This window comes from Neolamprologus brichardi, chromosome 23 (assembly GCF_056152115.1).
Source record: "Neolamprologus brichardi isolate AB-2024 chromosome 23, ASM5615211v1, whole genome shotgun sequence".
Lineage (NCBI taxonomy): Eukaryota > Metazoa > Chordata > Actinopteri > Cichliformes > Cichlidae > Neolamprologus > Neolamprologus brichardi.
In genome coordinates, this window is record NC_142125.1 from 23,734,166 (window position 1) to 23,762,092 (window position 27,927).

General features: G+C 41.4%; 1 protein-coding gene across 6 annotated transcripts in view; it reads right to left on the bottom strand.

The window, feature by feature from the left end:
- Positions 1–27,927, bottom strand: part of LOC102790571 (protein Shroom2) — a 29,288-nt gene continuing 1,361 nt past the window's right edge. The window contains exons 2-11 of one of the 6 annotated variants that reach the window (XM_035908648.2): positions 18,012–18,113; positions 17,690–17,707; positions 16,047–16,163; positions 13,677–15,972; positions 13,315–13,370; positions 9,764–10,393; positions 6,949–7,440; positions 4,254–4,428; positions 3,884–4,156; positions 1–2,734 (exon numbers count right to left, since the gene is read on the bottom strand). In XM_035908648.2, the coding sequence (XP_035764541.2) occupies positions 2,462–2,734; positions 3,884–4,156; positions 4,254–4,428; positions 6,949–7,440; positions 9,764–10,393; positions 13,315–13,370; positions 13,677–15,972; positions 16,047–16,163; positions 17,690–17,707; positions 18,012–18,113 (4,432 nt within the window). In that variant the 3' untranslated portion in view covers positions 1–2,461. The other 5 variants (XM_087836347.1, XM_006792865.3, XM_006792867.3 and 2 more) reach the window with 5 other exon arrangements.

Sequence of the window (27,927 nt, forward strand, 5' to 3'; positions counted from 1 at the left end):
TTTTATCAAATTCACCCTTTATTCTGGCATAAATAAAATAGCTTCACTCTAAAATGAGATGTGCATCACATGTAAAAATAACATCTGGAAAGCAACAGTTTGTAATAGAAGAATATTTTCCTCAACAGATCGTAACTCTTTTTACCATTTTGGATTCAAACGTGTTCTTTCTAATCTTATTAGACAACAAAATATGTCATGAAAAAAAAATTAAACAACTTGCCTTCTTTCTTTTTTTTAGAAATGATTTTCACTGGGTAATCCAAGTTGAAACGTTTGCTGAGCAGTTAAGTGTTTCTTTACATACATTTCCAGACAAAGCTTTACAATAAATTACTACGAAATATTACCTTAAAAACATAAAACATACGTGACCCAGCCACTTTCAGCAAGTTAAATAAAAAGAACATTAGAGGGGACTGGAAACACTGCAGGGTGAGCAAAGTAACAGCGTAATTCGGTTTTATGAGCTTTGGTTTTATGAGGTGCAAAAGAAACGCAGCTTTCATACGGGGAATCAGGAAAATATCATAATTCACGTGTGGTGGCGGTTCTATGTATTAAACTTCACAAGGGTCTAGATAAAGGCTCAGTTTCATAGCTTAAAAAGGCTTCACACAGCGAGCAGCACTATCAGCATTTAACACTCAGTGTAGAAATATGTATGTATTAAAACTCACCCTTACTGTAATATTACTTGATAAATATATTGACCTTGGCTAATAGGTGTTTAAATAGTGTGATAAAATCATAGAGTTGGTTCACTTTGTGCTGGTTTGCTTTATTCCACAAAACAGACAGGGGGCGCAGCTCTTCCACAAAAAGCTGTACTTTGAGTTCCTTGCATAGACTGTATATAAAAGTTGGAACAGGAAGCCGTCACTGCAGTACCTTAAACTTGCATTTTTTTTAAATAAAGGCCATCAGGGGGCGATACCTTTAGTTTAAAAGGACTTCCAGTTGTAAAGGGGGCTAATAGTAAAGAGATCTTTGTGACCAAAGTAAACACTTAATTATTCAGTTACTGTTTTCAAGTCTTTTTGAATGAAACGTAACACACATGGCAACCAATCAGATCAATCGCCAAAGACCTATTCACATGAAGCCGCAAAGTTTTCTGTGCAGCTTGATAAATATATTCCAAGATATCAGTATTTCACTCTGGGTCACAAAGCCTGTCTACTGAGAGGACAGTCTACTGACACCAATGACGATCAGAACAAGACATGCTTGCGGTCACCATTTTGTGGGCCACTGGGGCTCCTATTTTAATAGAAAGAAGTGTGGGTTTAATATAAAGACAGAAAAAAAGGGAGGGCTGGGGAAAAACTGAGAGAAATCATACAAATTCATGTTAAATTCTGCAACTATGTCTCTGTAACTTGGGCCCAGCTATTGAGTGCACTCCTCTTCCTCTCTGTAGCCACATGAGTTTAGTATGAGCATACCATTGGCTAACAACTTGTCAATCATGAGTCATTAGCCAATGGGTGTACAGTGTCTTTGATTTCTCTGTCAAGTCCAACCCTCTGTCAACACGTCTGCTTTTGAAGCACAAAGACACCAAAAAATCTCAAGCTAAGGCTTCATAAGCGAAATTCACTAACCAAATGGTGACGTTGTGGTCCTCCGTCTTTTATATACAGTCTATGGTTTCTGGTTTCATATGTATTTGTCAGCCTCTGCTTGGGTAACGAGTAATGTTCTGACACTCTGAGCCCATTTTGCCAAAAGGGGAGTTCTGATACAGCACCGGCATGCAATAATGGTTTTATCTATTACTGACTTTAATTACGTCTGTTAAGCAGCAAAATAATGTGAAAAATAGACCAAAGCAGAGAGGTATCTTGCCGCCCTGTATGTCCAAGACAAACATGCCTGGCATGATTCCACTAATCAAATGACAACACATTTGTGTTGTTGTCGAATCCTTCTGAGTAAAAACTGACCATCAAAAACACCCCACAGTTTTAAAGTGGACCTCTTATATGTGCTCTATGTTTATGTTCATACTACGTATGGCCATCCCCGTGGCCCAAAAGATCCAAACACTCGGTTTTGGACAGTTTTTTTTCTAGTCTTTGCTTTAAATGATGTCGTGGAGAAGTCCCACCCACTGTTTACGAGGGGCAACCAGTCAGACATATAGAAGGTAAAACAGCTGTTGTCGTGCTGCACCAGGGCCCAGAAAAAAGGAAAAAAAGGAACAATTTTAACCTGTGAGTCATGTGAAGCTACTCGAGGAGAGTCCAAGAATCACAATCAGTGGTGGTCCACTCTAAGCTGTTTAAGGTGTAACTGACTAATCCTGGTGTCTGATTTGGTTTCTGAGGCTCCTCAGTTTGGTTTTAACAAACAACAGCAGCTCCACCAGCATCAAATCTAGGCTGAGGTCATAAACTCACACGCAATTCAAAGATGTTCATATAAAAATGCTACATGGTTCATCCTCTTGACTGATTCAGAGCAGTGGCCTCTGCTCTAGTGGCAGACTGTCCAACAGGCACTTCAGCTGCTCCTCGCCCAGCTTGATCTTATCTTCCAGCTTGCGTTGCTCGATGATGAGCGCAGACTTCATCTTCACGAAGTGCCTGTAGTCGTCCAGGCTCTCCATGTCCAGGTGGGCCTCCATGATGCTGGACACCAGTCGTTCCCGACGGTCCAGATTCTCCTTCAGCTCCTTGGCGTCTTCGTGCTGCCGCATCAGCAGCTTTCGCTTCTCAGTCAGGGTTTGCTGATGGACGACAGATATGAGTTATTAATCTAGAACATCATCTATGGATCATGTAACCACATTAAACCTGCTTAGTGCAGCAAAAACAGTAAAACAGAAAACTTCTTAGGAAGCGGTTACGTATTCACACAATCCAGCATTCATTAAGCTAGATTATTCTTCATTTAGAGTCCTAGAGGTAAGTTGGTGGAGACAAACACAGTTAAAGCCAGCTCCTGAGGGAAATATGTGCCATATCTGCTGCACTGTAGATTCATTACCTGAAATTAATTCCAGTTATGATTTAAGCTGCCAACAACAATAATGTCATATGATTATTCTTTTGCATTTGTTTTTTACTGCAGAGAGCTCATTTCATAACAACAGAGAGGTACAGTACTGTGCAATTTCTTTACATTTGTTAGAAAAATAGGAAATATATGCAGTGATTTATTGAAACATGTGCACAGTCTACTTTCTTTTCATTTCTTTAAGTACCGGTAGTCTTCAGGAATAGTTCTCCAGGCTTCTTGAAGGACATTCAAAGCTTAGGATGTTTCTGCCTTTTGTTCTGTTTTTTCTTTGTTTTTGTCTTAGTTTTTTTTTGACGTCCGTGGTCAGGTACAAGGACTAAAGTAAAGGACTAAGTAAAAATGAGTGAAGCCAATATCCAGAATGACCTTCAGAAAGCCTGCTAAACCCTTCAGAGAAAGTCTGGATCCCTGGAAACAAAATGTAAAGAAATGTGGGGTGGCTCAAGACTTTTGCACAGTACTGTGAACTAAAATGTTCATACATTATTAAGGTACACATACATACATTATTAAACTGCACGTTTGGCATCAATGGACAAATACAGTGTTTTGTATGTTATGTGAATTCAATTAGCATTTTTATGAACATAAACAGAAGGTAAAGATTGTTTTACTGTTGTTATTGCAGCTGCTGTTCTGTCACTGGGCTTCAGGAGGGATGATTAAATAGATTAGCTCAAAGCTTTTCATCTTTTTCAGACGTGTTCATATTTGTAAACTGCAAACAATAAATATGCTGTGAAATACACATAAACAAAATTATAAAATTAAGAGCTAAACAATGTCCTAAAACTTAGTGTAAACTTCCATAAAGCTGAGGGAAGCAGTCGATTTGGTGAACAGTGGCTGGGGTTACCTTCTCCTCTGGCGGTGCTTCATCCTCCAGGCTGTTGAGGGCGTTCTCCACCCGGGCAAGCCGGCCCGACAGTGACAGCAGCAGGCTCACCACCTTGTCCAGGTCTCCCACGAACATGCGGAACTTGTCGAGCTGGTTGGGCTGACAGACGCGCTGCACGATGGCCTCCACCTCACGGCCCAGAGCCTCGTTGTCCTCCACATCCTCCTGCAGGCTTTGCCTTGCCTCCCGCAGCACCTCCAGCTTCTTCGCAAGGCTGGAGATCAGTTCTTGCTGAAGTTGATGAAGTAGACACATAAAAACAATCCATTTACTACTTTAGGATAGCAGAATGGCATGCATAATAAAACATAAAGTGGGCATATTTTACCTTTTTATTGACCAGATCAACATCCAGCTCATCCTCTGAGTCTTGCTCCTCCAGCTGCTCCTGCATGTCCTTCATCTTGATGAGGAGCTCAGCTTTAGGAGCTGACGTGTTATAGTAGGAGGAGCTGGGGACTAGTGAGGCGGCTGCTGACACAGACACTTCCTCCTCCTCCCTTCTGAAATGCACAAGGACAAACACAAATACTCTGACGCAACTTTTACTGACACTGCATGTCTGCACCCAAAATCTTCGAAGTCCTCAACTGGAACTCTTCTGGTGATGACACCAAAATATAAAAACATTCGGTATGTTCAAGCGATCATCAGTTCAAACAATTGAACGTAAGTAAAAGTTATTTAGATATGTCACAACTTTGCAAAAGTGTGGATAAAGACACGAGCTGTCATCCTCAGATGAGAGGAAATCAGTTAGGATATTCAGGAACAACCCAGAAACCCCCAAGGCTCAATCCTACCTTGAACACCAGCATTACTGTCCACAATGCAGACAGTTTTACATCGTCACGGATTGAGATTCAAGATTCAAGAGGGTGCTGACCAAGAAATCTGACAAATTAACACCTTTAAGCTCGAATGAAATCTTCCCAACCCAAATGTCTTCTAGAGAAATGTTTTATAGTCAAACAAGACAAAGTTTGAGCTGTTTGTCCACAAATACAAAAGGTATGTTTGGAGGAATAAAGCTGAGGCTTTCAAACCTAAGAGCACTGTACCAGCTGTCAAGCATGGTGGTGGTAGCATCATGCTCTGGTGCTGTGTTGGTGCTGTGTTGGTGCCAGTGGTGCGTTGCACAGAGTGGATGGAATAATGAAGGAGGAGGAGGACTACCTCCACATTCTTCGACTTTATCTCAGATCAACAGCTAGATGGTTGAAACTTGGACACAGTTGTTCCAACAGGAAAATGATCCCAAGCACATCAAAACTGGTTTTGGATGGATAAAGCAGGCTAACATTAAGCTTCTGGAACAGCCTTCATAAAGCCCCAACCCCAAACCAATTTCTGGACTCCACTTAAAAGCTTGATCTGTGCTGGGAAATAAACCAATTTAAATTAACTCTACAAATTCTGACAAGAAGAATGATCGAATATCAGCCAGAATTATACCAGAACCTTACTGATGGCTACCTAAAGCATTTGATCCAGGGACAACTTGTTAAGGGACATTTTACCAAAAATGATTGGAAGTGTAGGTTTATGTTTGAGCTTTAATGTATTTTTTGTTGAGTTGTTGTTTTTAAAGTCATTAAAGATATGTGCTGTACAATAAGTCCATCCCTGAAAGGAACAGTTCAAAGAAATCCTTTAAAGCACCAAATTACCAGGACATTCACGCCCATGATGAGTGGATAGAAACTCCTGACCATAACTGCATTTTATTAGTATAGGAAAGGCCTTTTGCCACAAGTAGCATTAAAAAGTAGCCAGCAATAGCCAAGACAAATATGTTTTTGTCTACTAAATGTGATTTTGTACAACATCCTTCAATTATGTTGGCTGACTGTTGGTTATTTGTTTTAAGTGAATGCTAAAAACTCATTTTTATAGGTTAGTGTTTTCTTAATCTGTTCTCCTTCATTTGTTGTTATAGTTTGAAACCATGCATGTATAGGGCTGTTCGATATAACGATATATATCGGATGACGATATAAAAACGTCTATCATTTCATTTTATGCTATCGTTTGTTTCGTGGTGTCGCAAAATAAACTGTTTACGGCAATATTTTTTCGTTTTGATGGTCACTGTAGTGGCTATATTCATTTCTTAAAGATATAACCACACTACGGATGGACAAGCACCTGTCTTTATACGTTGTTGTTAGCAACCACGACTGTAAAACCATCGCGTGTCTGCTTGTTTATGTTCCACATAAACCTTTCACAATAAAGCTCAAGATCCTGTTGAGACTTTTCAAAATAAACTGAATCACGTGAAAGAGCAGATTATTTACGGATGAGAAGTAAAAAAGAGCAGCCAGGTGCTAAACAATAAACCTTAGACTTAAACGCTAGAACAGGCTTTTCCCCGCAGCACGCCGTGTAATAAATACAAAGGAAACGGCGGCGGACTCCAGCTACATACGCGCAGCTGGAAACACTTCCCGCAAGTCGAGCTGCCCGAGATTCACAGAATTTACAGAAAATGTTACATTTTTGTGATTTATATCGTTATCAGACGATAGAATTCTGTATGTATGCATGTGTCTGTATGTTTTAACATGTACACTTATCTACAATGTGCAGCTTTTATTTTAACTGTGAAGCTCTTTGTAACTCTGTTTTGAAGAGTGCTGTAATAATAAAGTTATTATTATTATGATTTCGAGGAAAGTGGATTAATCGAAATTGCAACACTTGTCCACCAGAGGGCAGGCTAGTCTGGCAAATGGAAAATCAGCCTTGCAGTGGACGCTTCATTCTCCAGCAGTTCACTTTTATACCTGGACTCTACTAGGGTAGCTTTGCATGATTACAGTTAGAAATAATTGTAATTTATCTAAAAGTTGGACTCAGGTTATCCTCTGTCTGAAACACATTGTTTAATCTCCTCAATAAGCTTGTTGAAACAGCTGTTATCTTTGTGTGTAAAATCAGCCTTTCTAGATCCACTTACTGTTACTCCAATCACAAAATGCACATTTTGAATAGAAAGGTTTCCTGCTGCAGTGTCCCACCTGTCTGTGCTCCTGGGGGACGATGTGAGCAGTCTGGATCCAGCTGAGGCCTTCCTGCGCTGCTGGGCCCCCTCCAGGATCTCCTCCTCTGGTGGGAAGAGCCCCTCCATCAGGTCCATGGTGGTCTTCCTGCCACTCTGGTCCAGTATGTCCACCAGAGACTTGTCTTTACCCATAATGTCCCTCACCAGCTCCTCTCTCTTGGCGTCTTCCTCTGAATGTTGGGGCCCAGGTGAACTGGGCTTGGGGGCTGACTCCTGTGCCGTCTGGCGGTTGTAGGTGCTGAACCGAGATGAGGACAAGCGCTCCGCGGCGCCCAGGGAAGGGATGCGTGGTGGCAGCTCGGACAGGCTGCAGGACCCGCTGTTCTGAGGCAGGTAGGGTCGACCCTCGCGTCCTGTGCTGCTCTCAGCGTGAATGATCCTCACGGGGACTTTCCTCACCTGACCGCTAACGTCCATCACTGCGGGGCGCTTTGATTCGCTTTCTGACCTGAAAAAGAAACACAATAGGATCAATGCAGGAAAATTTAAGTCTCTGCATCCTTTTTTAAATTTTTAGTTTGATAATGTTTTAAGCACTAAATCCCCCACATCATTCACCCACCAGTCTTAATATTAACATTAGAGTACCTGTAATTATTAAAATTGACTGTCACGACCTTTATTTAGAGAGTCTAGTGTGACACAGTGTGGTATGTAGTTTTCTTTATCATCCCTGTCACTTTTACTTCATCCCTTTGCTCTGTTCCTCCTCTTGAACCTGTGCCCAAGTGGCCAGTAACCAAATTTACATGCACAGATCAGGTCAGTCTGGAAGGGCCTTAAAACTGCATGTTTTCTAACAGCCAGCAGGTGGCGACTCCTCTGGTTGCAAAAAGTATTCTGGTTGTATCGCAGTCTGTGTGCCTCTGATGTCACTAAACACTTTACTGGAGACTTTTTGGGCTCAGTTCCTGGTTTCAGGTAATATAGACACAGACTTTATTCTGTAAATCATTATTACTGTTGTGATAAAATAGAGCATGCTCAGTCGTTAGCTGGTGACAGTCAAATGGTAAAGGGCTGAGCTCAAGGCCTGTACAGACAAAAGGGTTTGTGTGGCTACTTCCGTCTTTCACATACAGTCCTTGTATCTATTTCCCCTGTGTGGCCCCCCCACTCCCAATTACCGGATCCTTTATTACACTTTTATGTTTAACTTTCCAGGCATTTTACTACCAAATTCTAAATTGTTTACTGACTCTACCTTTTTGTTTGGTTTCCTCTCTGGCACCTTTAAATTAGTTTGACTTTTATTCTCAAAGACTAAAAAGAAATCTGATGTTACAAATCTTCCATGTGAGAAGACATGGCTCCAGGGTAGACTGAAACAATATTTCAGGCCAGAAATTTGATTCCATCCCAGGCCTCAGAGTCTGATTTCCTGGTGGCCTGGTGGTGGTTTTGGTCTGCAGTGAATGCTCGACTATAGCATCAAAACCACTTTGAAAAATAATAAGTCTGGCTGTTTGGAAGCAAAATATAAAGAAATGAGGGGCGCAGTGCTTTATAACAAGAAACTGTGAGTCTGTTTATGAGTCTGTTGTGATCAGTGCCATCCTCTATGCTGCTGCATGTTGTGGCAGCAGGTTGAGGGTCGCAGATGCAAGGCCAGTAATGTGGGGATGGAGCTCGGTTCCCTTAAAATGGTGTCGGAGAGGCGGATGTTGTCCAAGATAAGGACAATACCTCTCAACCCCTCCATGACATGCTGGCCAATCACATGCTCATGCTCAGTACAAGACTGAGATTACCCATAATTCACCACTGAATGACACAGGATCTCTGATATTTATAACTGAGCTATTTGTATGTATATTAGAGCTATTTCTTATATTTTGTAAACTTTGTAATATATTGTATTATTTAATTTAGTTCAGTCTGTTAATGTTGTTGTCTTGGAGCGACTGTAGCCACATAATTTCCTTTAAGGATTAATAAAGTATTCTGATTCAGATTGATCGCCTGCAAAGCTAAAAACAAAGAAGTACAAAGACAATCTGGAAATATCTATTCAGACAAAGACCAGCTGTAAAAGAAAAATGGCAAAAGGTTTGATCAAACCTCTGCTGAATAATATGCATAATAATTGTTTTTTTCCCCACTATTTCCAGGTTCCTGTTTTAAAAGTGCATCCTCAGTCCTACAATTATTATGGGACATGTAGTTCAATAATTACAGCTCTCAGAGCAGTTTCTGGTGTTAATCCTAAGACTGGTCTTTAACAGCATCATTTAAAAAGAACAAATGATGTGGGGGATACACCCCTTAAACCATTATGAGGGTAATAAAAAAAAAGGTGCAGATAACTAAAACATTATGACACAATTTGCAACAACATGATCACATTTGTCATTACAAGGTAAATTTTCTAGATAAGATGGATGACAACAAATAATATTAAACTTCAACTGATTAAAAGAGGCTGAAACATGAGGGAGAGATTTATATAAAGCGAGTTTCTAACTGGAGGAAGAATCGCTCGCTGAACTTGAGTGGAAATCAAAGGTCGGAGTTTTCATGTGGCATTGAGAAAATTACAGCCTCCGGTCTGATTCTGTGAGCGCTTTTTTGCATCCACAGCTGCTGGCAGAGCGGCTACGTCACCGCTTCGGTCGTTATTTATCTTTTGTTTGTGCGCTGTTGTCGTGTTTTCAATCTCACGTTCCCTCCTGGACATGTTTACCTAAAGCTGCTCCTCAAAGCCTCTTCCTCTGGGAACAGGGAAGGAGGAACTTTACGTAACAAGGAGGCAGAGAGGTTAAGCTGCTTACCTGAGCATTGAGTCATTCTGCACAGACGCGGCGGGCGGTCTGTCGGTCAGCCTCGGTGGCGCAAACTGTGGCGAGGGGGACCGTGCTCCATCGAGCCCGGGAAGAGGCAGAGGGGCCGTGCAGGAGGTGGAAGAGGAGGAGAGAGGGGATGAGGAAGGAGAAGGTGAAGCCGGCTGTTCCTTCACCTCATGTCCTTCAGCTGCTTTGCTCTCGTCTGCACAGGACCTCTCTCTGAGGCGAGGGGAGCTGGCCGAGGCGGGGCCAGCAGAGGAGACCTGATCAGCAGCGGCAGTGGAGGTGGCAGCATGGTGCTGGGTGTCAGAGGCAGAGCTGGACAGAGGCTGGACTCCAGCCGGATCTGCCTGGGCGCCAGCGAGGAATTCCTGGGAGGAGGATGTGGTTTCTAGGCCTAAATGGGGCCTGGGTGGCGGCAGGAGGCTCTGGGTTTGTGGCGGCTGGGCTGGGTGCTTGGAACCAGGGCTGGGGCTGAGGCTGCGAGGGCCGGAGGACAGTGTGGTGTGGGCGGGAATGGCAGCGGGATTTGTCCTTTGGTCAGGGAGCCCTGGGGAGGGGCCCTCGACCAGCTGTGGGCTGTGGTCGGGCTCATAACTCTGACTCTCCGACTTCACTCTAGAGGTCAAAATAAAGACAAACCTCATCATAAGCACCTGAGGAATATCAAACATCACGTGGCTTAAAAATACATCAATTCATTTCATCTCCAACACGATGATTCAGACATTTTCAGTTCACATCTCAGGAATGTTCAAATATGTGCTGCCTCCTTTTAAGTCAGTTCAGGGAAGAAACTGGGCATCAATATGAGGTTTATCAGGATGTTTGAACCACATGTCTGAGCAAAAAAACAAGTCTGCAACAATATTTTAAAAAATAGAGTTTAATACAGTTTATTCTCCTATTTTTATTTGGATAGCTAGATAAATGCCTAAAACAGCTCATTTTCTAAATTAATAATCATGAACGGTCTCCCCCGTCTTGTTATGAGCAGACACCTCTCCCACATGGTGATATGAGCCTTGAAAGTTTAACCAAAACACACCTTCTGAAGTTTTCTCCACTGAATTATGAGAAAACAAGTAAAAAAAGGGGAACAAACGCTTCACAGACATTAAACTGCTGCAGTTGTGCTGATGAAACTATATATGGAGATATGGAAAAAACAGATTTTATCTTTAGATTTACACCCACTCCAAGTATCACAAATTGCCTTCATAATTTCATATGGATTTCTCCTGTACTTATGAAATTATGCAGGAAAACATCATATAGATTTTGTACTTAAAGGGCTGATCACTGGGAAAGTATTCACAATATTTCTTAATTAAATATTCTAAAGTTCTCAGCTGGTTAAACAATTCATCAGATCTTATATGGAGCAACTTGTGCAAAATTCAACCCTCTTGGGTGAGGTGTTTCTGGCATATCTGACTGGGACAAGACCCTGGGGCAGGTTTACATCAGGTTACATGGATACAAAGTTCAGAAGAACCTGTTCACCTGGTGTATTTGAGTAATATTACTGATGACTTTGAGGTTCACAGGTGTGGTTTGAGTGAGTCTATTACAGTTCACGACACCCGAACCACGAGTGTGAAAACCAAACACAGAGCTTGGATTACAAGGGAGCTAGTCCACAGTTAGGGGCAGTGAATAATTACAATAACCACTGAAATGTTTCCAGGGCTCCAGCACCAAATCTTAAAGCTTTTATATGACTCGGACCCTCCAAAGCCTGTTCTTCCCATCTTTCACGTATCAAAAACCAGCATCCTGCAGCTCATCACTGAGCTTAAAAAGAGCTCTGATGCATATGCTGTTAGATTGCATTGCATGCTTTTTATATTTGCAGATATATTTTTAGGGATTGACAGTTTTAAGGAACATTATTCACATAACAGGCTAAAATATCTAAACATGTTTAGAAGAATATGGTATTATTAGATATCTAACACGTTAATTTTAAAAATGTAGGATGTTTTGTTTCTTTTTCCATTTAATATATACAGTTCGATGGGATAAATAAAAGAGTAAATGTGGAAAAATCCAATACAACAAAAGAAAAAAGTGCATATTGTAACACTAGAAAGAAAGAATTTGAGCATCACTTTGGCTTACACCTCTGAGTAAAGATTATGCTGAAAGATGAGTTTGTATTTGTGTTTATATCCCACCTTGCATACCAGGCAGCACATCAACAAAAGGAGTGAATGCTGAGGATTACTGATCATGTATGCAGCAGATAAGTGTTCTTTGTCAGCAGCAGCTTACGGATAAACTGATACCCTCTCCACCCACTGTAAATCCACAGTAGCTTCAGACACGTTTTGTAAATAAGGGTGTAGTTGACGACTCGAGTCGGAGGAGAATCTATTCACCCAAACCTGAGCTTCAATAGCAAAAGATAAAAAAAGGTTCTAGTTTGACTGAAAGTGATCACTTCAGCTCAGGAAGCCTGAGAAGAGAAACTGAGAGCAGTTCTTTCTGCACTGAAATGTCACAGACTGGATAAATTCCACATTTATATGAAACCAAACAGATATTTCTTCCTGTCAAATGTCCCACTGCAAAGTGATGAGTATTCCTCTAAACACATTATAGGAGTTGGTGAACATAGAAGAAATGTTTAGAAAAGTTCTGCAGCCACCCCCTATTTATTTGCATTTTGATTTAAATAAGCCAGGCTTTTTGTAATTTTCAAAAATGGTCTTCTTGTGGTCTGAAGGTCAGTCAAAGTTTTTCTTTGGACATTGGCTTTCAAGAAGCCATTCTCAAAGAAACGAAACAGGGAGAAAAAGCTGAGGTATGCACAATTGCTCAAGAACTGCACTGAAAATCAGTCGGAACAGGTCTAATGGAGTGATGAATCCAAATTGGACATTTTTTGGTCCAAATGTCGTCATTGTGACACAACAGTGTCTACTCACTATTGTTGGAGAACTTGGCAAAATTGATGAATTATGAACACAGAAAAGTACCATCAGATTTTGATCCACCATGCAATACCATCTGGAAAACATCTGATTAACAACAGCTTTATTTTCAAGCATGTGAATAATCCCAAACACACTGCCAATGCAGTAAAAGCATACGTGGATAGAAAACACACAGTGGAACACTATCAGTCATGGATCGGCCTCCCCAGAGCCCGGAGCTCAACATCATTGAAGCAGTGTGGGATCATGTTGACAGAGAACAGAACAAAAGGCAGAAACAGCCAAAGAAGAGCTTTGAATGTCCTTCAAGAAGCCTGGAGAACTATTCCTGAAGACGACTTAAAGACATGACAAGAATATTTTGTTTTGGCTTAATATACTGCAGTTTACACATGCTTCACTAAATTGCTGCACATAGCTTCCATTTTTCTAGCAAAATATAAAGAAATGAGACGTGTCTCAAGACCTGCACAGTACTCTAACTGTAGATGCAGTGAATGATTCGTGAATCAAAACCCAGTGCTGTTTTTCTGTATATTAGTGGTACATTAGTATATTTCTCTGTATATTAGTAGTCCAATCAAAAATTAATCTTACCTGGTAGCTGAACTGCCCTTTTGGGCCTGAGTGTCTCTCCAAGAAGAATGAATTTTCTGCAATAAGAAGGTGAAGTTTAGTGTGCCATTCATAGAAAACATCAGCATCAGTTTGCTCGTTTAAATACTTAGTACACTTTAGGGTATTTGTTGTGCATATTTTTACTTCTCAAGAGTAGTGTCATAAAGGCTTCTTATAACTGTGACTCCATTTTCCCCTTATCTTAAATAGGACTTTTTAGTTGCCCAAACCTAACCAACAGCCAAATATGCTTTACAACTTAAGGTTATGTTCCAACTGACTTTTGTACTTTTTTGTTGTTTGGCGGTCTAGAACATAAAAACCATCCTAATCTTGTTCACCTGTGTATAGAAGTCTGCAGAAGGCGAAGATCTGGATCTCTCATGGATGCAGATGGCCTTCTCTTCTGCACCTGCATCTAAGATATTCTCTGCTGAGTGATACCGCCCTTGCGTCTTGCCTTCCGATGACTTCTTCTGCTTGTTCCATGTGGCCTGATACTCAGCAAATGTTCCCAGCCTCTGCTGCTCTAGTAAGACTTCGTTATGTCCAGGGTTGAGGTGGTTGGGGTCTGTGGATGGAGAAGGCTCAACAGACCCTATAGAAGGTGCTCTCCCTTTGGGTTTGCCCGACTCATCCAGGTCTGTGTTCGAGTTTGCACTCTGACTTGACTTCAGTACAGGCCTGGAAAAGGCTGGTTTCGCCTCAAAGAACTTCCTCCGCTCCCCAAATGAGCCTGCTTGGGATTCTCCTTCCACTCCCACTTTGTCTATTTTGTCAGGCTCTGAAAAAGAGTGCGTCCTCTTTGCCAGTTGACATCGCTTACGTCCCCTAGCGCGCCCATTTGAGGTTTTAAGCACAGAGGCCTCTGGTCCCTGGGGTTCTAGGTCTCGTCTCTGGAAGGAAGTGGCCTGGAGGACCCTGGCCTGCGCCTCTTTCAGGTGGTCCTTGTAAGTATTTGAATAGGAAGCAGCAGAAGATGCAGAAGCTTCCATAGATCTCCATTCCTCTGCATCCTCATCCTCTGCATCACAAGTCAGAGTTGCAGCACTGCGGCTCTTTTGCAGCTGGGCTCGCTTCTGCTGGATCTCTTTCCGAAGGGTGGTGGCATAACGGTCACTGCGGCGATTTGCTTTTCCACTGCTAGCAGCCATGGTGTCACTGGTGTCCTGGGTGGACAAGACAGTTGTGGTTGTTGCTGCCAGAGTCTTGTTTTCCAGAGTCAGGGAGTGGAGGAGTGGAGTTTTCAGGGCGGTTATTCGTTGGTCTTCTTGAGGGACCCATGGGTCTTGATGTCTTGGAAGATTAGCCTTGTGATCTTTGACTTGATGTACTGGAAACTGTATTTTCATGTCATTAGTGTGACCTTCACCTCTCTTTGCAGTATCCTCTGGACTACGTCTTTGAACAGAAATTTCAGAGGTCTGGTGGTTGTAGTGAAGTCCATTCCCAAAGTGGGAATGGGTATGGCATTCCTTATTTTCAATATAAGGCATTTGGGCCTGAGGCAGTGAGTACTTTGCCTTAGTGTTAGTCTTCAGGGAACTTGGGTACCCTGTTTCATTGCTGTTCACCCAGTGGTGTTTCTCTGTTTCTGTCATCCGGCTTTCAGTTTTGCCCTGTCTAGCCTTGTACTGCGCAGTCTTACTTGCAAGACCGTAGTATCTCTTATGCCCTCCGCTCTCCAGGTTTGGGTTTGCAGCAGTGCTTACCATGGATGCTGCAGAGTGTGGCATCTGCCTGCGGCTGAAAGCATTTGTGGGCAGATCCTGGAGGCTGCGGTAGTAGCTTCCTACACTTTGAGTCTTGGTGGGAGGAGCCTTTCCAGTCTGCAGGAAGTAGAAGGGACTTTCATCACTGAACTGCCTCTGGTGGGCAGGTGGTTGGGTGTAATGAAACTGTCTGACATCACTGCTGGACAAAGAGAAGTGTTTGTTGGGGTTGAGCTGGTTGTGGTTGTAATCAGCCGGCATGTTTGGATGGAGGAAGTCTTTGGCAGGTATTGGGTTGAAGCTACGTCTGGTTTCTGAGGATTTCTCCTGATGGGATCTGATGCCACTGTGGTGGTTACTTTCTGGCAGTTTTTCAAATGATGTGCCGTGGCTTTTTGCTGGACCTTCAGAGTATGGAAACACCTTTGTAGCTGCAAAACTGTCACTACGCAGGGGAGGAGGTGGCGGAGGAGGAGACTGAGACTTTTTCCTGTCTGGTACCTGCCACACTGGGCCTACGTTGGGTCTCCCTGCAATGGAAACACGAGATGCTGGCTGCTCCTTCCAGCCTCCGTTCCCCAGTGTTGGCTGCAGATATCTGGGCCGCTCATTCTGCTGAGGTCCTTCATTGTGAACACCCTTGAAGAAAATGCTTTCAGTGCTTGTTCCCTTTCTACCAGATGCATTAAGGTCATGAACAGGGGGGCTGGAGCCACTTGAGAAACAGCTGAACCCAGAGTCCCTCTTGCCTGGTCCCAGTCCACAGATTGGCTCAGCACTGCTGGTGTATTTATTTGGGGAAAGACGACCTGCTGGGTAGAGATGTGAGGGACGCTCAAGTTTCTCCATGTTTTTCACTGAGCTCATCTGACTGGTTTGCTGATGCTGAATGTCCTGATCTCCTTGAGTGGACGACTCTTTGGGCCTGGAGGGGATGATAAGAAAAAAAATATTGTGATCTGTCTACGAAAGACAAGATAAACCACCAAAAAAGCTCACCTTGCTTCATGCTTTGGCTGCCAGACTGGGGCTTGGGTAGCCTCTCTCTCAGGAGGCTCCTCCTCTGTCAGCTTCGAGGCATACCAGGAATGAGGACGTGAGCTTGGGTCATTCTTCCTGCAAAGCAGAAGCACAGCAAACAATTTCTCAATGCTCTTTCTCAAATTCTTTCATAGAAGACAAGAGTTCACAGAGTTCTACAGGTTAACATTTCTTCATGGGCTTTGCAGGCCACCATCATCCAAATCCTTCCCCCTGATACCACTGTGTATTCAATCGTTTCAGGACAATAGAGTATTTTAAACAGTGTAAATAGTCTTATTACTCCACAGAAATGCAAGGAAAAACAAACAAAACAACCCATGATCATTAGATAACATTTATGGCACCATTACAAACACAAATATTTACAAAGAACTGGTAAGAATTATATAGCTACACTGTCCAAAAACACTAAAATTAATAACTATAGTTGTAGCAGACTTGTGACCTGGCAGCGTTTGCTCTGGACCCATGTTTTAATCATTTTTTGAATGAGTTCTTCTTTCAGTGACACTTTTTGACAGCTAAAATCGTCAGCAGAATCTAATCTCACAGCACCATATATGATTTAGCGGTCGGATGCCTGATAGCGGGTAGTGGGATGTTATTCAATGATGGCTAGCAATAGCAAAACCAGGGGAAAATATATATTTCTAGAGAAAATATACTTACATATTGTTTAATATTTACTATAACTTAACACTGAAGTGACCAAGCTATTGTGTTGACTAAAATGACTGAGTCTTAATATTTTAATAGCTCTGTTGTCTTTCTCATATCTCTATGAGAGATATTCAAAAATGTCATGTTATTAACTATACTTTTAAATGATGTTTCTTGCACATCTGGAAAGCCACCAGCAGTGCTGAAAGATATCTACAAGTTTTAGAGCAACATGTGCCTGATGTCTTTTTCAGGGAAGACCTTGCATATCAAGGACAAAAGTCCAGAAGTAGGTCTCCTCAATTTCCAGATGTTTGTAGACTTGTTAAAAAAAAGAGTGGATGCTACACAGTGGTAAACATGACCCCGTCCTAACTTTTTTGAAACGTGTTGTTGCCATCAGATTCAGTACGAGCTAATATTTTTCCTAAAATACATTTTCTACAATAAAATAAAAAACCTGCCATGTTTCATTTCTATTGTCCATACTGATTAATAGGAAAAGCTATGAAAAGTAGAAGCAGATTGACAAACACATGATAGGAAACATTTTTATAACAATATCACAACAACACCTAGAATGACAGGGCACCCAGTGACTTGAAGTTTAATGAATATTTGAATAATTAAAAATCATGATCATTCCTAATATTCAGATATGCTGTTTGTTTAAACTGCAAAAAGCAACTTTTGCAGATGAAAAAATTTATTATTTTTAGTAACACATTTGTGATCTCGAATAACAAATAATTATTTGTATTGTTTTGGGGTTGGTTTTTTTTTTTTTTGGGGGGGGGGGGGGGGGGGGGGTGCTCACTGTGTGCCTCAGGCCTGCAAACCCTATTTTAAACATCATCAGTACCTTGATAGGTAAGACTCCACAAAGGTAAATCCACAGCTTCACAGTTTAATTTTGCTCACACCAAACATGCACGTACCCCTTGAAGCGGTTCTTCCTGGAGAGCATGTTGAAAAAGGATCATACACATTAATTTTTCCACAAAATATAAAACCACAAGAAAACCATGCAAGCAAGTCATGTTAATGCGCTGTACGTGTAAAATCTGGTAATTCCCACATCACAGAACTGATGACAGACACAAACGTGCAAGTAAACTAAAGATACTTGGACAGCTAGCACCATACACATTAAAGTACTACAAAAGAACACGAAGCACAAAGCTCAATGATCTGACGCCATGTAGGTCCACCAAAAAACTACCAGCAAACACAGCCAGACACAAGCTAACTGGATGGTACCTCATAGAGCTTCGCAAAATCTTGGTGAGAAAGCTCCTCGCCACATGCACCTCAGTTTCTGACGGCATTGTACTTGGTGACACAACATCTACCATTTTAACCCTGATGGGCAGTGGGCGAAGAAGAGAAGCAGGAAGAAGAAAAGGTGGAAGTCAAGAGTTAGAATAAAAGATGTCAATCAAATGTAGTTTTTTACTGCTCTGGTTTTTCCCACAGGGACACGTACACTTCCTTTCCTTTTTCAGTCTACACGTGACCTTAATTTACAAAATAAGCCTCACTTTTTTCCCCAGAATGATCTGAAACTAGCAGTTGAGCTCATGAAGTCATCTGGAAAGTGTTTCCTGAGGTGACAGAGTGAGGGTGCTGAGGACGGTTTTCCCATAAACCTCTAAATGGTTCTGGATAGTTATGCTTAAATCTATTTCCTGTTTTATTTGGTAATCACTGGTTCTCATGGATTCCTTTTATTTCTTCACTGTGACTACCCGGCTCTCATCAGTTTCTAGCCAGCTAATAACTAACCTCAGCATATAAGGATAATATTAGTTATACAGCAGCTTTTAACCAGAAAGTCAGTGACTCTGATCTGGCACATGATTCTTCATAATTCACAGGTTATTGCCCGTAAAATAATACAATGAGCTCACAGTGTGCAACTTCCACCAACATCTGATCAATACTCTAGGACAGCGGTCCCCAGCCCCCGGCCACAGACCAGTACCGGTCCGTGAGTCGTTTGGTACCAGGCCGCGAGAGTTGAGGCTCGGGTGTGAAATGTATGTTTTTCAGGGATTTTATCGTTAACTCTTTTCCCGTGTTGTAGTTGTGTGTCTTATTTTGAAAGAAATGTTTACGTGTTACCATAGCAACCAGAGAGCATTAAGGGGCAGAGAGGAGGATGTTACTCTCAATGTTGTTGGCAGATTTCAGGAAGACGCTGCTAATAAAGTTACACAATTACACAGTGAATTCACGTTTATTATTATATTTACAAAATATCACAGTTTTTGTCTTGGTCGTATCATTTTATTTTGTTGTATTTATCCACGACACCTTAAAGGCCGGTCCGTGAAAATATTGTCTGACATTAAACAAGTCCGTGGCGCAGTAGAGGTTGGGGACCGCTGCTCTAGGACACAGGTGTCAAATATGAGGCCTGGAGGCCAGAATCGGCCTGGCAGAGACTCCAATCTGCTACAACTTTGGAAAATGTGAAGGACAGCATAAACGGTATTTTCATAACTTTTACAGAGTCAAACCTGACTCGCAGTCATTCATGCTACACCTGGTGAAAAACGTTTTTTCCGCTATCTGCTTTAGATATTTGTTTTTTTTTAAAAATTGGTTCATACCAATTTACACAAAATACACAAAAGGATTAAGAAAATTTGGGGATTTTTGGGCACTTTTATATTTTACTTGTCTAGCTCGCAGTTGGCCCCTGCTGGTCCTTAAAAATAATGCAAGTTTAAAGCTACAGCTGTTGTTTAATTGCAGTCTTTGTGAGAAACAAGTTGGACCGTGATGTGTGACATTTAACTGAGCCGTCTTGTCATTGTTTTCAAGTGTAAGCTGTCAACTTGTGAGGAACATTTAATCCAGAATGATGTCTAAAGGTCAAGCGAGCAGGTTTACTGGCTCCTGGACTTGATCCGTCTCTTACTGTGAAGGACTTTCAAATTAAGAGATGGATCTGTCAGAGACATATGGTCCCGCTGGAGCTTAGCAGCTTAGAAAAATTACATCTGAGTTGGACACCCCCAAACCTCTCTTTGATACCACTCCTTGATATCAACCTAGCTTTCTTTTTCATCTTAGCTGGTGCTTTAAAACACACACTGCTGTGTATTTGTCCAGGAATGAAATATCTGGACCAGATGAGACTTTTACCGACCCTGAGCCAAACATTAACCCTGCCAGGCCGCGATGGCGACGCCACATTCTTTCAGCAAAGGAATGCAGGGAGGTATTTTCCCTCGCTTCAAGCGGGACAGCGATACTGGCCGCCTTCCATGATTCGCTGTGATGGAACAAATTTTCGAGCATTATCTAAATATTTATACTTTTCTTATTATTTTCTCAGAAGTTTAGTAAGTCAAACTTTTTCAGATAATAATGAGATTTTTTTTTTCAAATTGTATGTATTTATAAGCATCCAAAGGTTTGATTGATTCAATAAATGTTTTGGTTTTTGGTCTTTGGTGCCCTTTGCTGTGTTGTTTTGTGATCTGAAGGTTCAAAAATCTTTCCTACTACAAATCTGGTAAACTTTATTTATTGTACAGTTTGGTAAAAATGGAGCGTTTGGAGTTTATAAGCAGCTTTCTTAATTTGGGATCTAAGGAGTACACTATGAAGCCAAATTAATGGGATAGCGAGGTATTTTTTTTGCCTGGCTATATTAACATTAGAACTTGTTTTAAGTCCTGCTCTCTGTCTTAACTTCACTGGTTTCACTGGTATCTAATCAACATTCGACACTTTCCCTGTTTGCTTCACATTATTTCCTGAAGATCAGCGTCAAACATTTTGGGTCTGGCAGCACTAAGTGCGATATTCTCTGCACAAGGTTTCATACTTTCAACCTGAGCTGAGCCTGTAGTGCAGTAAAGTTGAGCCATGGAGCACCGTGATAGGAATGCACGGTAACACTGTAACAGAACACACATTAGAAAACAGAAGATCAAAACAAATACAGCTGAGATATGATGACTAGTGTTGGGCCTGGGTGAATTTATTTTAACATTAGCCTCCCATATTTCTTTACGTTTTCCCATATCTGCACAATCATTTGCTGTTTCTACAGAGTCGATATCTGTATTTAATCACCAACACTGCCTCCCCTCCATGTGACAAAAGTGAGAGCTCCAAACAAGCTGCTGCACAAAGAAAATGCAAATGTCCCCTCTTTCTAAAGCGCTGAGGGTCTATTGTCAGGGGGGCGCAGCTGTGCTGTCACAGATATTGCTTCCAGGAAATACAAGCCGCACCGCGTTCATTCAGGAAGAACTGAACCTGAAACTGAAACGTGGCTGACCCACATGGCTGCGAGAGCGATACAGTCAGCTTCCAGTTGGGCCTATTGCTGAAGCAGAACAGGAGCAGCAGGCTCCCAGTCACTTGCTGTGGATGGCTGATATTAAACATTTTTGTAAAAGGGTGTAGCTCAGGAGGAACAGCAGGTGTTCTACTGCTCGGGAGGTTGGTGGGACGATCCCTGGCTGCTCCAGTCTGCATGCTAAAGTGTTTTTGGGCAAGATACTGGACTTGAAGTTGCTTCCCATGCATTCATGTTCATCAGAGGGCAAATGCTAAAAAAAAATGCTTGCCTTAAATGAGGCATGTTGTGTAAAGTGCTCCAAGAGGAAAATTAGAATGGAAAAGTAAATACAGTAAGAACCAGCCCGATTACCAAACGATTAATAATAAAATGATTTGGCTCTCCGACCTAGCTACAGTCCAGATGTACCCTGGGATGCAAGCAAGCATCATCGCTTGAACCACATGAAAAGTAACAAATGATCTTTAGAAGCTACTCATCTTGATTTCTTAGTGAATATTTGACTACTGTAAATAAAATCTGGATCTGAAAAAAACAGCGAGAGCTTTGTTGGACCGTGTGAAACAGATGGAGGTTACAGTCAAAGGAAGAACAGATAATATTCCCACCTGATTGGTTACTGTGTTAAAGCCAATCCGTGCCAATCATGGAGCAGAATCTTCTAATGTAAATCTTTGATAAAAAATAAATAAATAAATAAGAAAATGCAGAGTTTGCGTAGATTAACGTTTGAGTATTGAGGATGAACTAAAGCTACACTCTCTGCAAAAGTTAGCAGTCAGTGTAGAAACAGAACAGCTGATGCTTCAAGATAAGATTTTTACAGGGTGCAATAAAGGTGCTACAACAGTTACACAAACAAAGAGTTCAGTCCCTTAGTAACCAGCTGTGACGCTCTAATACTGTCACTTCTATTGCAAATAATAGAGTCACGACGATAACCACGAGTCCACATTATGACCATATGTTAATCATTAGAGACCGTGCCGTGCATATGTCTCGAACCAGCCTTCATTTCTTTATATTTGCTAGGAAAAGCAAGATCCATGAATGCTAGTGTTCCACTGTGTGTTTTTCTATCCGAGCACTGACGCGTGTCTGTGATCATTGTCGTGTTGATTCATAGGTCAGAGTTAAGTGGCTTTACAAACAAAAAATATTCCTATGAAAATGGTCAGGTGTGAGGACTGGACTGAAAATGAGTGAAAAAGCAGCCAATGTCCCAAGAAACACTCCTCAACAGGACTTTAAAAAAAAAGAAGAAAGTCTGGCTCCTTGGAAGCAAAATATAAAGAAAAGATGAGTGGCTCAAGACTTTTGCACAGCACTGTGTAATAGATCATTAGGAATGAAGTGGGATAGTTCTGAATGAAAGCTTTCCTGTAATAACATGTTGTTAATTAATTAAAAATGACTGAAACAGATTCAGCAATTTATTTCTGATCTCCTCAATTATTAATAACGTGTATCTGCTGTTAACTCTGAACTTTACCATTACCTTTATCCTAGTATGGAGCACGCGTCATCTGATCTCAGTGCCAGTACTCGTCATCTTCTTTATATTCAGTTGGTATATCTCATAGTTTTAAGTTGCTCCAGTGTGAAAACCATTTCTGCTGCCTCTGCGAGCTGCTTTGCAACACACTATGGTCATAATTTATACCCTTTCTCTGATTGCTCAAAATTGTCCCCACCACTAATTTAGTGCTAATTCTACTACTCTGCTTACAGTTGTAACCCGTATTTGAATCCTCTCTCCAGCACCTTTCAGAGCCGAGCGGCATTTCATCGAGTTTCAGTAATAATCTCTGCATCATCACATGATGTACAGAGGAAGCAGAGGGTTGGTTGCTTAGTTGGAGCCAGGGGAGGACACAGTGTGACGCCATCAGGAAGCAAACGCAGGTATCTCTGTCACTGTTTCCAAAAGTCTGTGTACCCTGGAGGGATTTTATTTGCGTTTTTTTTTTTTTTTTGCAGGCGGTCAGCTTTCAATGACCTAAAAGGGAGCTTGCATCTGAAAGAAATGCTCAAACTTACAATAAAATCCCCAAGTATCTGTCGAAAAAGGCTTCGAAGGTCAAAAACGTATAAATATCTAAAACACACCTGCTCCAGACAGCAGCAAGTCTTCAGATCTATCTGACACCGTGCAGAAATCAGGACTATTATTTTAACTAAACAATGATATTAATGAAGGACTAAACATTGTAACTTACCAGCTACATGAAACAAGTTGTTTCATGTGTACGTGTAAGCTGATAGTTTTGGTTCACAGTGCACACTTTCCCTCCATTTCTCCACACCCGCTTCTTTTTAAAAAACACTTGAGGACAAAAAAAGACGCACTTAAACATGAGTACTCCCACCAGCCTGATGGAGACGAGCACCCAGAGGAATCTGACAACCCCATGACTCAAGAGCTACTGCCTCCTCCTCCTCCTCCTGCTGCTCCCAGTCTGAACACACACACAAACACACTCCTCCTCGGGGGAGGAGATTTCCTTGAGGATTATAAAGTGGGGGATTTGAGAAAATGGAGGGGAGGAGGAGTTATTGTCCTGTCCAGCGTCCTTGCTGTAATCTAGTGTTTGGTCTGGGAGTTGCTGCCTCTGCAGAGCCACTGAGGCTGCTGGGAAAGTAAATGAAGACAGAGCAAGCACGATCATGGGAAGGCGGGATTAAGCCATTCAGGTCCTAAAATCTGACACTACCTGGATGATGTGCTTTGAAAACATGCCACTAAATTTTAGCTGAGAGTAAAAACTTCAGTGCCAAAATCCGCAGTTCCTCTAGTGGCCACTTGAGGCCGTCTTTAAAAAGGAGTCAATCCCTGTAGTATCTGAAGCTAAAATGCCCAACTGGACAGGAGCCAGTGATCATTCAAAAATGTACACTTCTGGCTCAGTAAAATCAAACACGGTGGTCAAAAAGTCTAGATATCAGTGGCTTATGTCAACCTCTCAAAAATATTCTTGGTTTTAACCTCTAAAACGAACACATTTTTCTATGAAAGGTTTTTCTCACACAACCTTTGTTTTTTCCCCACTGCTGACTATCTCCTTCAGTGTCCTTCCCAGGAACTGCTGCACAGACAGGAATGTTTGGCCCAGGTCCACGTCTGTTTTCAGAGATACCAGCAAATGTCAGACTGAGGGGGCAGAGGCTGAGTGACTGCCTCACCCTGAGATATCTCCTCCAAAGAGGGGGAGGAGACGGTGACAGCTCTGCAGCAGTTTAAAAACTGTGTGTGAAGGCACGTTACTGTTCAAATCCCCCACCTTATCACGTTCACTTAAATATGCGGCTGCTCTAAAAACGAGACAAATAAACTTCTTTACAGTTACTGTGCTGTAAACATTCACACAAGTCAACAGTTTTGATACGCCAACTTTAAAACACCACAGGAACCACACAAAGGTCTGAGGCTGCTTAGCTATAGCCATACAGTGAGTATATGCTTTTATTCCAAGAGCCAATCTTTACTCCAATTCTTGCTGTTTTAGGCCAACGAGGCAAAACAGTAAAGATGGGTTTCAGGTTTTTATGGGAGCTTTTGATGAATGCACCATTAATTTAATTTGCTAGGTTGACCAATACTGATGTATGTGTCCAGTTAGTTTAACTTTAAACAATTTCACAGCTAATTCAGACCCAGATGATCTACTATTGTCCAACTTGTGATTTAAAAAGTCAGAAAAGCAAAGCCACGTCTGATCTTTATATTTGATTCACAACATGTGTTAGACTGCATTGCATTTAAAACTGGCAAAAGCACATGTGAGCCTTCAATTATAGCAGTGTTTGAACCCACAAATACCAGACATGCATGGATGTTGTTTGGAGGTAAATCCGAGGTGCACATTAGGAAGATCAACACAGCCAGGCTGTTTTGGCAAATCCTAAAACCACAGTTGGAGATAACAGGTATCATGAAGGTGGTTATCAACTTTTTCTGTTAAGCCACACTTTCTACGTCAGTCTCTGTGCACGCTCTCATAACAACGGGGATTTCACATGTCATGTGACTCTTCTTCTGCATAAATGAGCCCTATGAGCACCACCTACTCCAATCAGAGACATTATTGTGTAAAATGGTGATAAAACTCTATATCTTACTTTTGCAACACTGTTGCAAAGGTAAGATTAATGCTCCAGAAAATTATGAGTCTTGGGATTTAGTGCACAGAGTGGTAAAATAAACATTTGAATTCCACTTAATTATTTTATGGGCGAGTGTGCTCTCAGTACTGTTGTTAATTAATTAGTTATAATAAAATTCACCTTGCTCAGAGATGTTATGAAAGGGGAAACTTAGAGATTAAAATCTTTTTTGTAGTAGGATGGAAACGCGTTTACTTTTGCTGTAAAGATGGACGACTATAGTCTCAACTATGGGAACTCTAGCGGCCACTTGAGTCTTGAATCAAGCCCCAAGTGGCCACTAGAGGAACTGCAGTTTCTTCTATTTTCGAAACCTCAGTTTCTGCTTTTTAGCACTGTTTCATAATAATCTTGTCCTCAGGGAATAAAAAGGCAGAAGATTTTTTTCACATGGTTTCCCTGATGCATCATACCCAGAAGTGTCAGAATTTGCACAGGGAACCTTCTGCATAGCTTCTTTAAAAAGCTCAACTTTGTAACTGAGACAGCTCAGTGCCCAATTTATTTTTGTTTTCCCAACAAGACGAGCAAACCTTTGTATTTGTAATTAATTAGCTGAGCCACAGCAGGATACTGACATATGCAAGAAATGTTTGATTATTTATCACTCATATGACATCACCACTCCCTGTGTCACTCCATTCCTCCCTCACCCTTTCACATGCTGCTGATTCACCATCTTGCTGACACTGGAACCCAAACAAGCGGCCGTCTGCGGGGCTGATCTCGCCCCCGTTGAGCTGTGAACGCTGCCCACACAAAAGAAAGTGCCAGCGTCATCACAGCTGGGCTTATCGATGTGTCACTGCCCGCCACGGGAAACAAAGAAATAGTTTTTTAAAAAAAGAACAACAAAGAGGAGAGAAGAGGAATCGAATGCAGTGCCGAGAAAAGTGCAAAAACTTTGTTCAAATACGGGATCACCAAACATCTGGAACATCTTCAATTTTGACTAATTCAGAGTCACAGTCTCAAGTATCCTTACAAAAAACCCCAGCAACCTAATTTTAGTCTTAACCTGATCAAATTTAGGCATTAGTAAGTATGACATCACGTCCTGCTGATCTATCAAATCTCCAGAAAACAGCAGATCAGATAAACTTTTTACTCTTTACAATGAGCTTTAACAATAAATATACAAATTAATTCAACTACTACATGCCCATGCTACAGCTTTTTTTAAAAATTGTTTTCAGGCTGTTGGCAAACTGATATACTTAATAGCAGTGACAAAATGTGATTCAGTATAATAATCAGCCAGTTTTTTGATGGGTCCTGTGCAATGTTGAGGTTCTGCTGTTACTTCTGTTAGGTGATTGCCAGGCTGTGGCACATTATCTAAGTTTTGTGGGTCTAAATGAGATCTTTTTGTTATGCAGTAAAGTCAAAATGTGGCTACAAATGTAGCAGTTTTGTGGGTGGTTGCTAAGCAACATCATAAAAACTACATAGATGAGAACCTTCAGGGGTTTTAAGATGTACATGCGCGCCAAGTCTGATTGGTCAACTCTTTTTTTGGTGTAGAAGAATGGAGCTTTGTGAATGGAGCTGCACGTCTTAATGGAACTACTGCCAGACTCTACTGCGCCTTCATGACAGAGGTGTGATACTGAGAAGCATCACACACTTTTCTAACACCGTGGTTCTACCTTCCTTTGTAAAATCAGCCTGTCTGCTCCCAGCAGACCTGAACTTAACACTTTCATGTGAACACAATCATTGAGCTGATAATGATCTTCATGTGACCGCTGAGCCTGATTATCAATGTTAGGATAAGTGAAACTAGATAAAGGCAAGATAACCTGAATATGTTGAACAGGATCCAGTTATCAGTTATCCTAAGGCACACAGAATGCTGCTATCAGGCTTTTAAACACGTAGCACAAGGAACAACCACAACACACCAGTCCTTGCAGCCTTCACTTCCTATCTGTTAGTTTGAGCTTGAGCCCGGATGCTGCTTGAGACCTTCTGGCGTGACTTTGGACCAAACCCAAAGGCTCTTCTAGTCACTAAAGGTGATTGAGCTTTTGTTGTCTGGGCCCTACAACTGTTGGGAAATCTCTTCATTCACAGGCTAAGAATTTGCTAGTGTTCCTCGTACACAATTAAAGACTGGGGAAGACAGTGCCTTTCAGTGTGTGGAACCCAGGCTAGCACTACCATTAGCTACTACTATTTAGCTGACTTTCTGCACTCCTGTTTTGTTTAAACAAGGTTTCTATTGGGCATTTAAAACTAATAATAATAATAATTATAATTATAATTATAATTATTATTAGTAGTAGTAGCAGTAGTAGTAGTAGTAGTATCATCATCATTTATTTATTTATTTACTTTTAACGATCTGTTTATTTTATTGTGTCTTACTGTCTCTGTACATTAGCTACTATGGCACTTAATTTTCTCATTTGTTTTACTCTTTTTTGTGTGTACTGCACTTTGTGGCTGTCTGTGAAAGACACTTAATAAATAATCTTCACTTAACATAGTAATTATTATTATTTGGTTGATTTTATATACTTGCTACTATACTTGTGTATATGTGCCAGTTATTCCTTCTTTTTTCCCGTTGCATTGAATCTGAAATTGCTTTTAATTCCATTTTACTATTTTAAGTTTTCAGGTTTGTTGCCTTTATTATTGCTCAGCACTCTGTTGCTTTGTTTTAAAGTCTAATGTGAATAC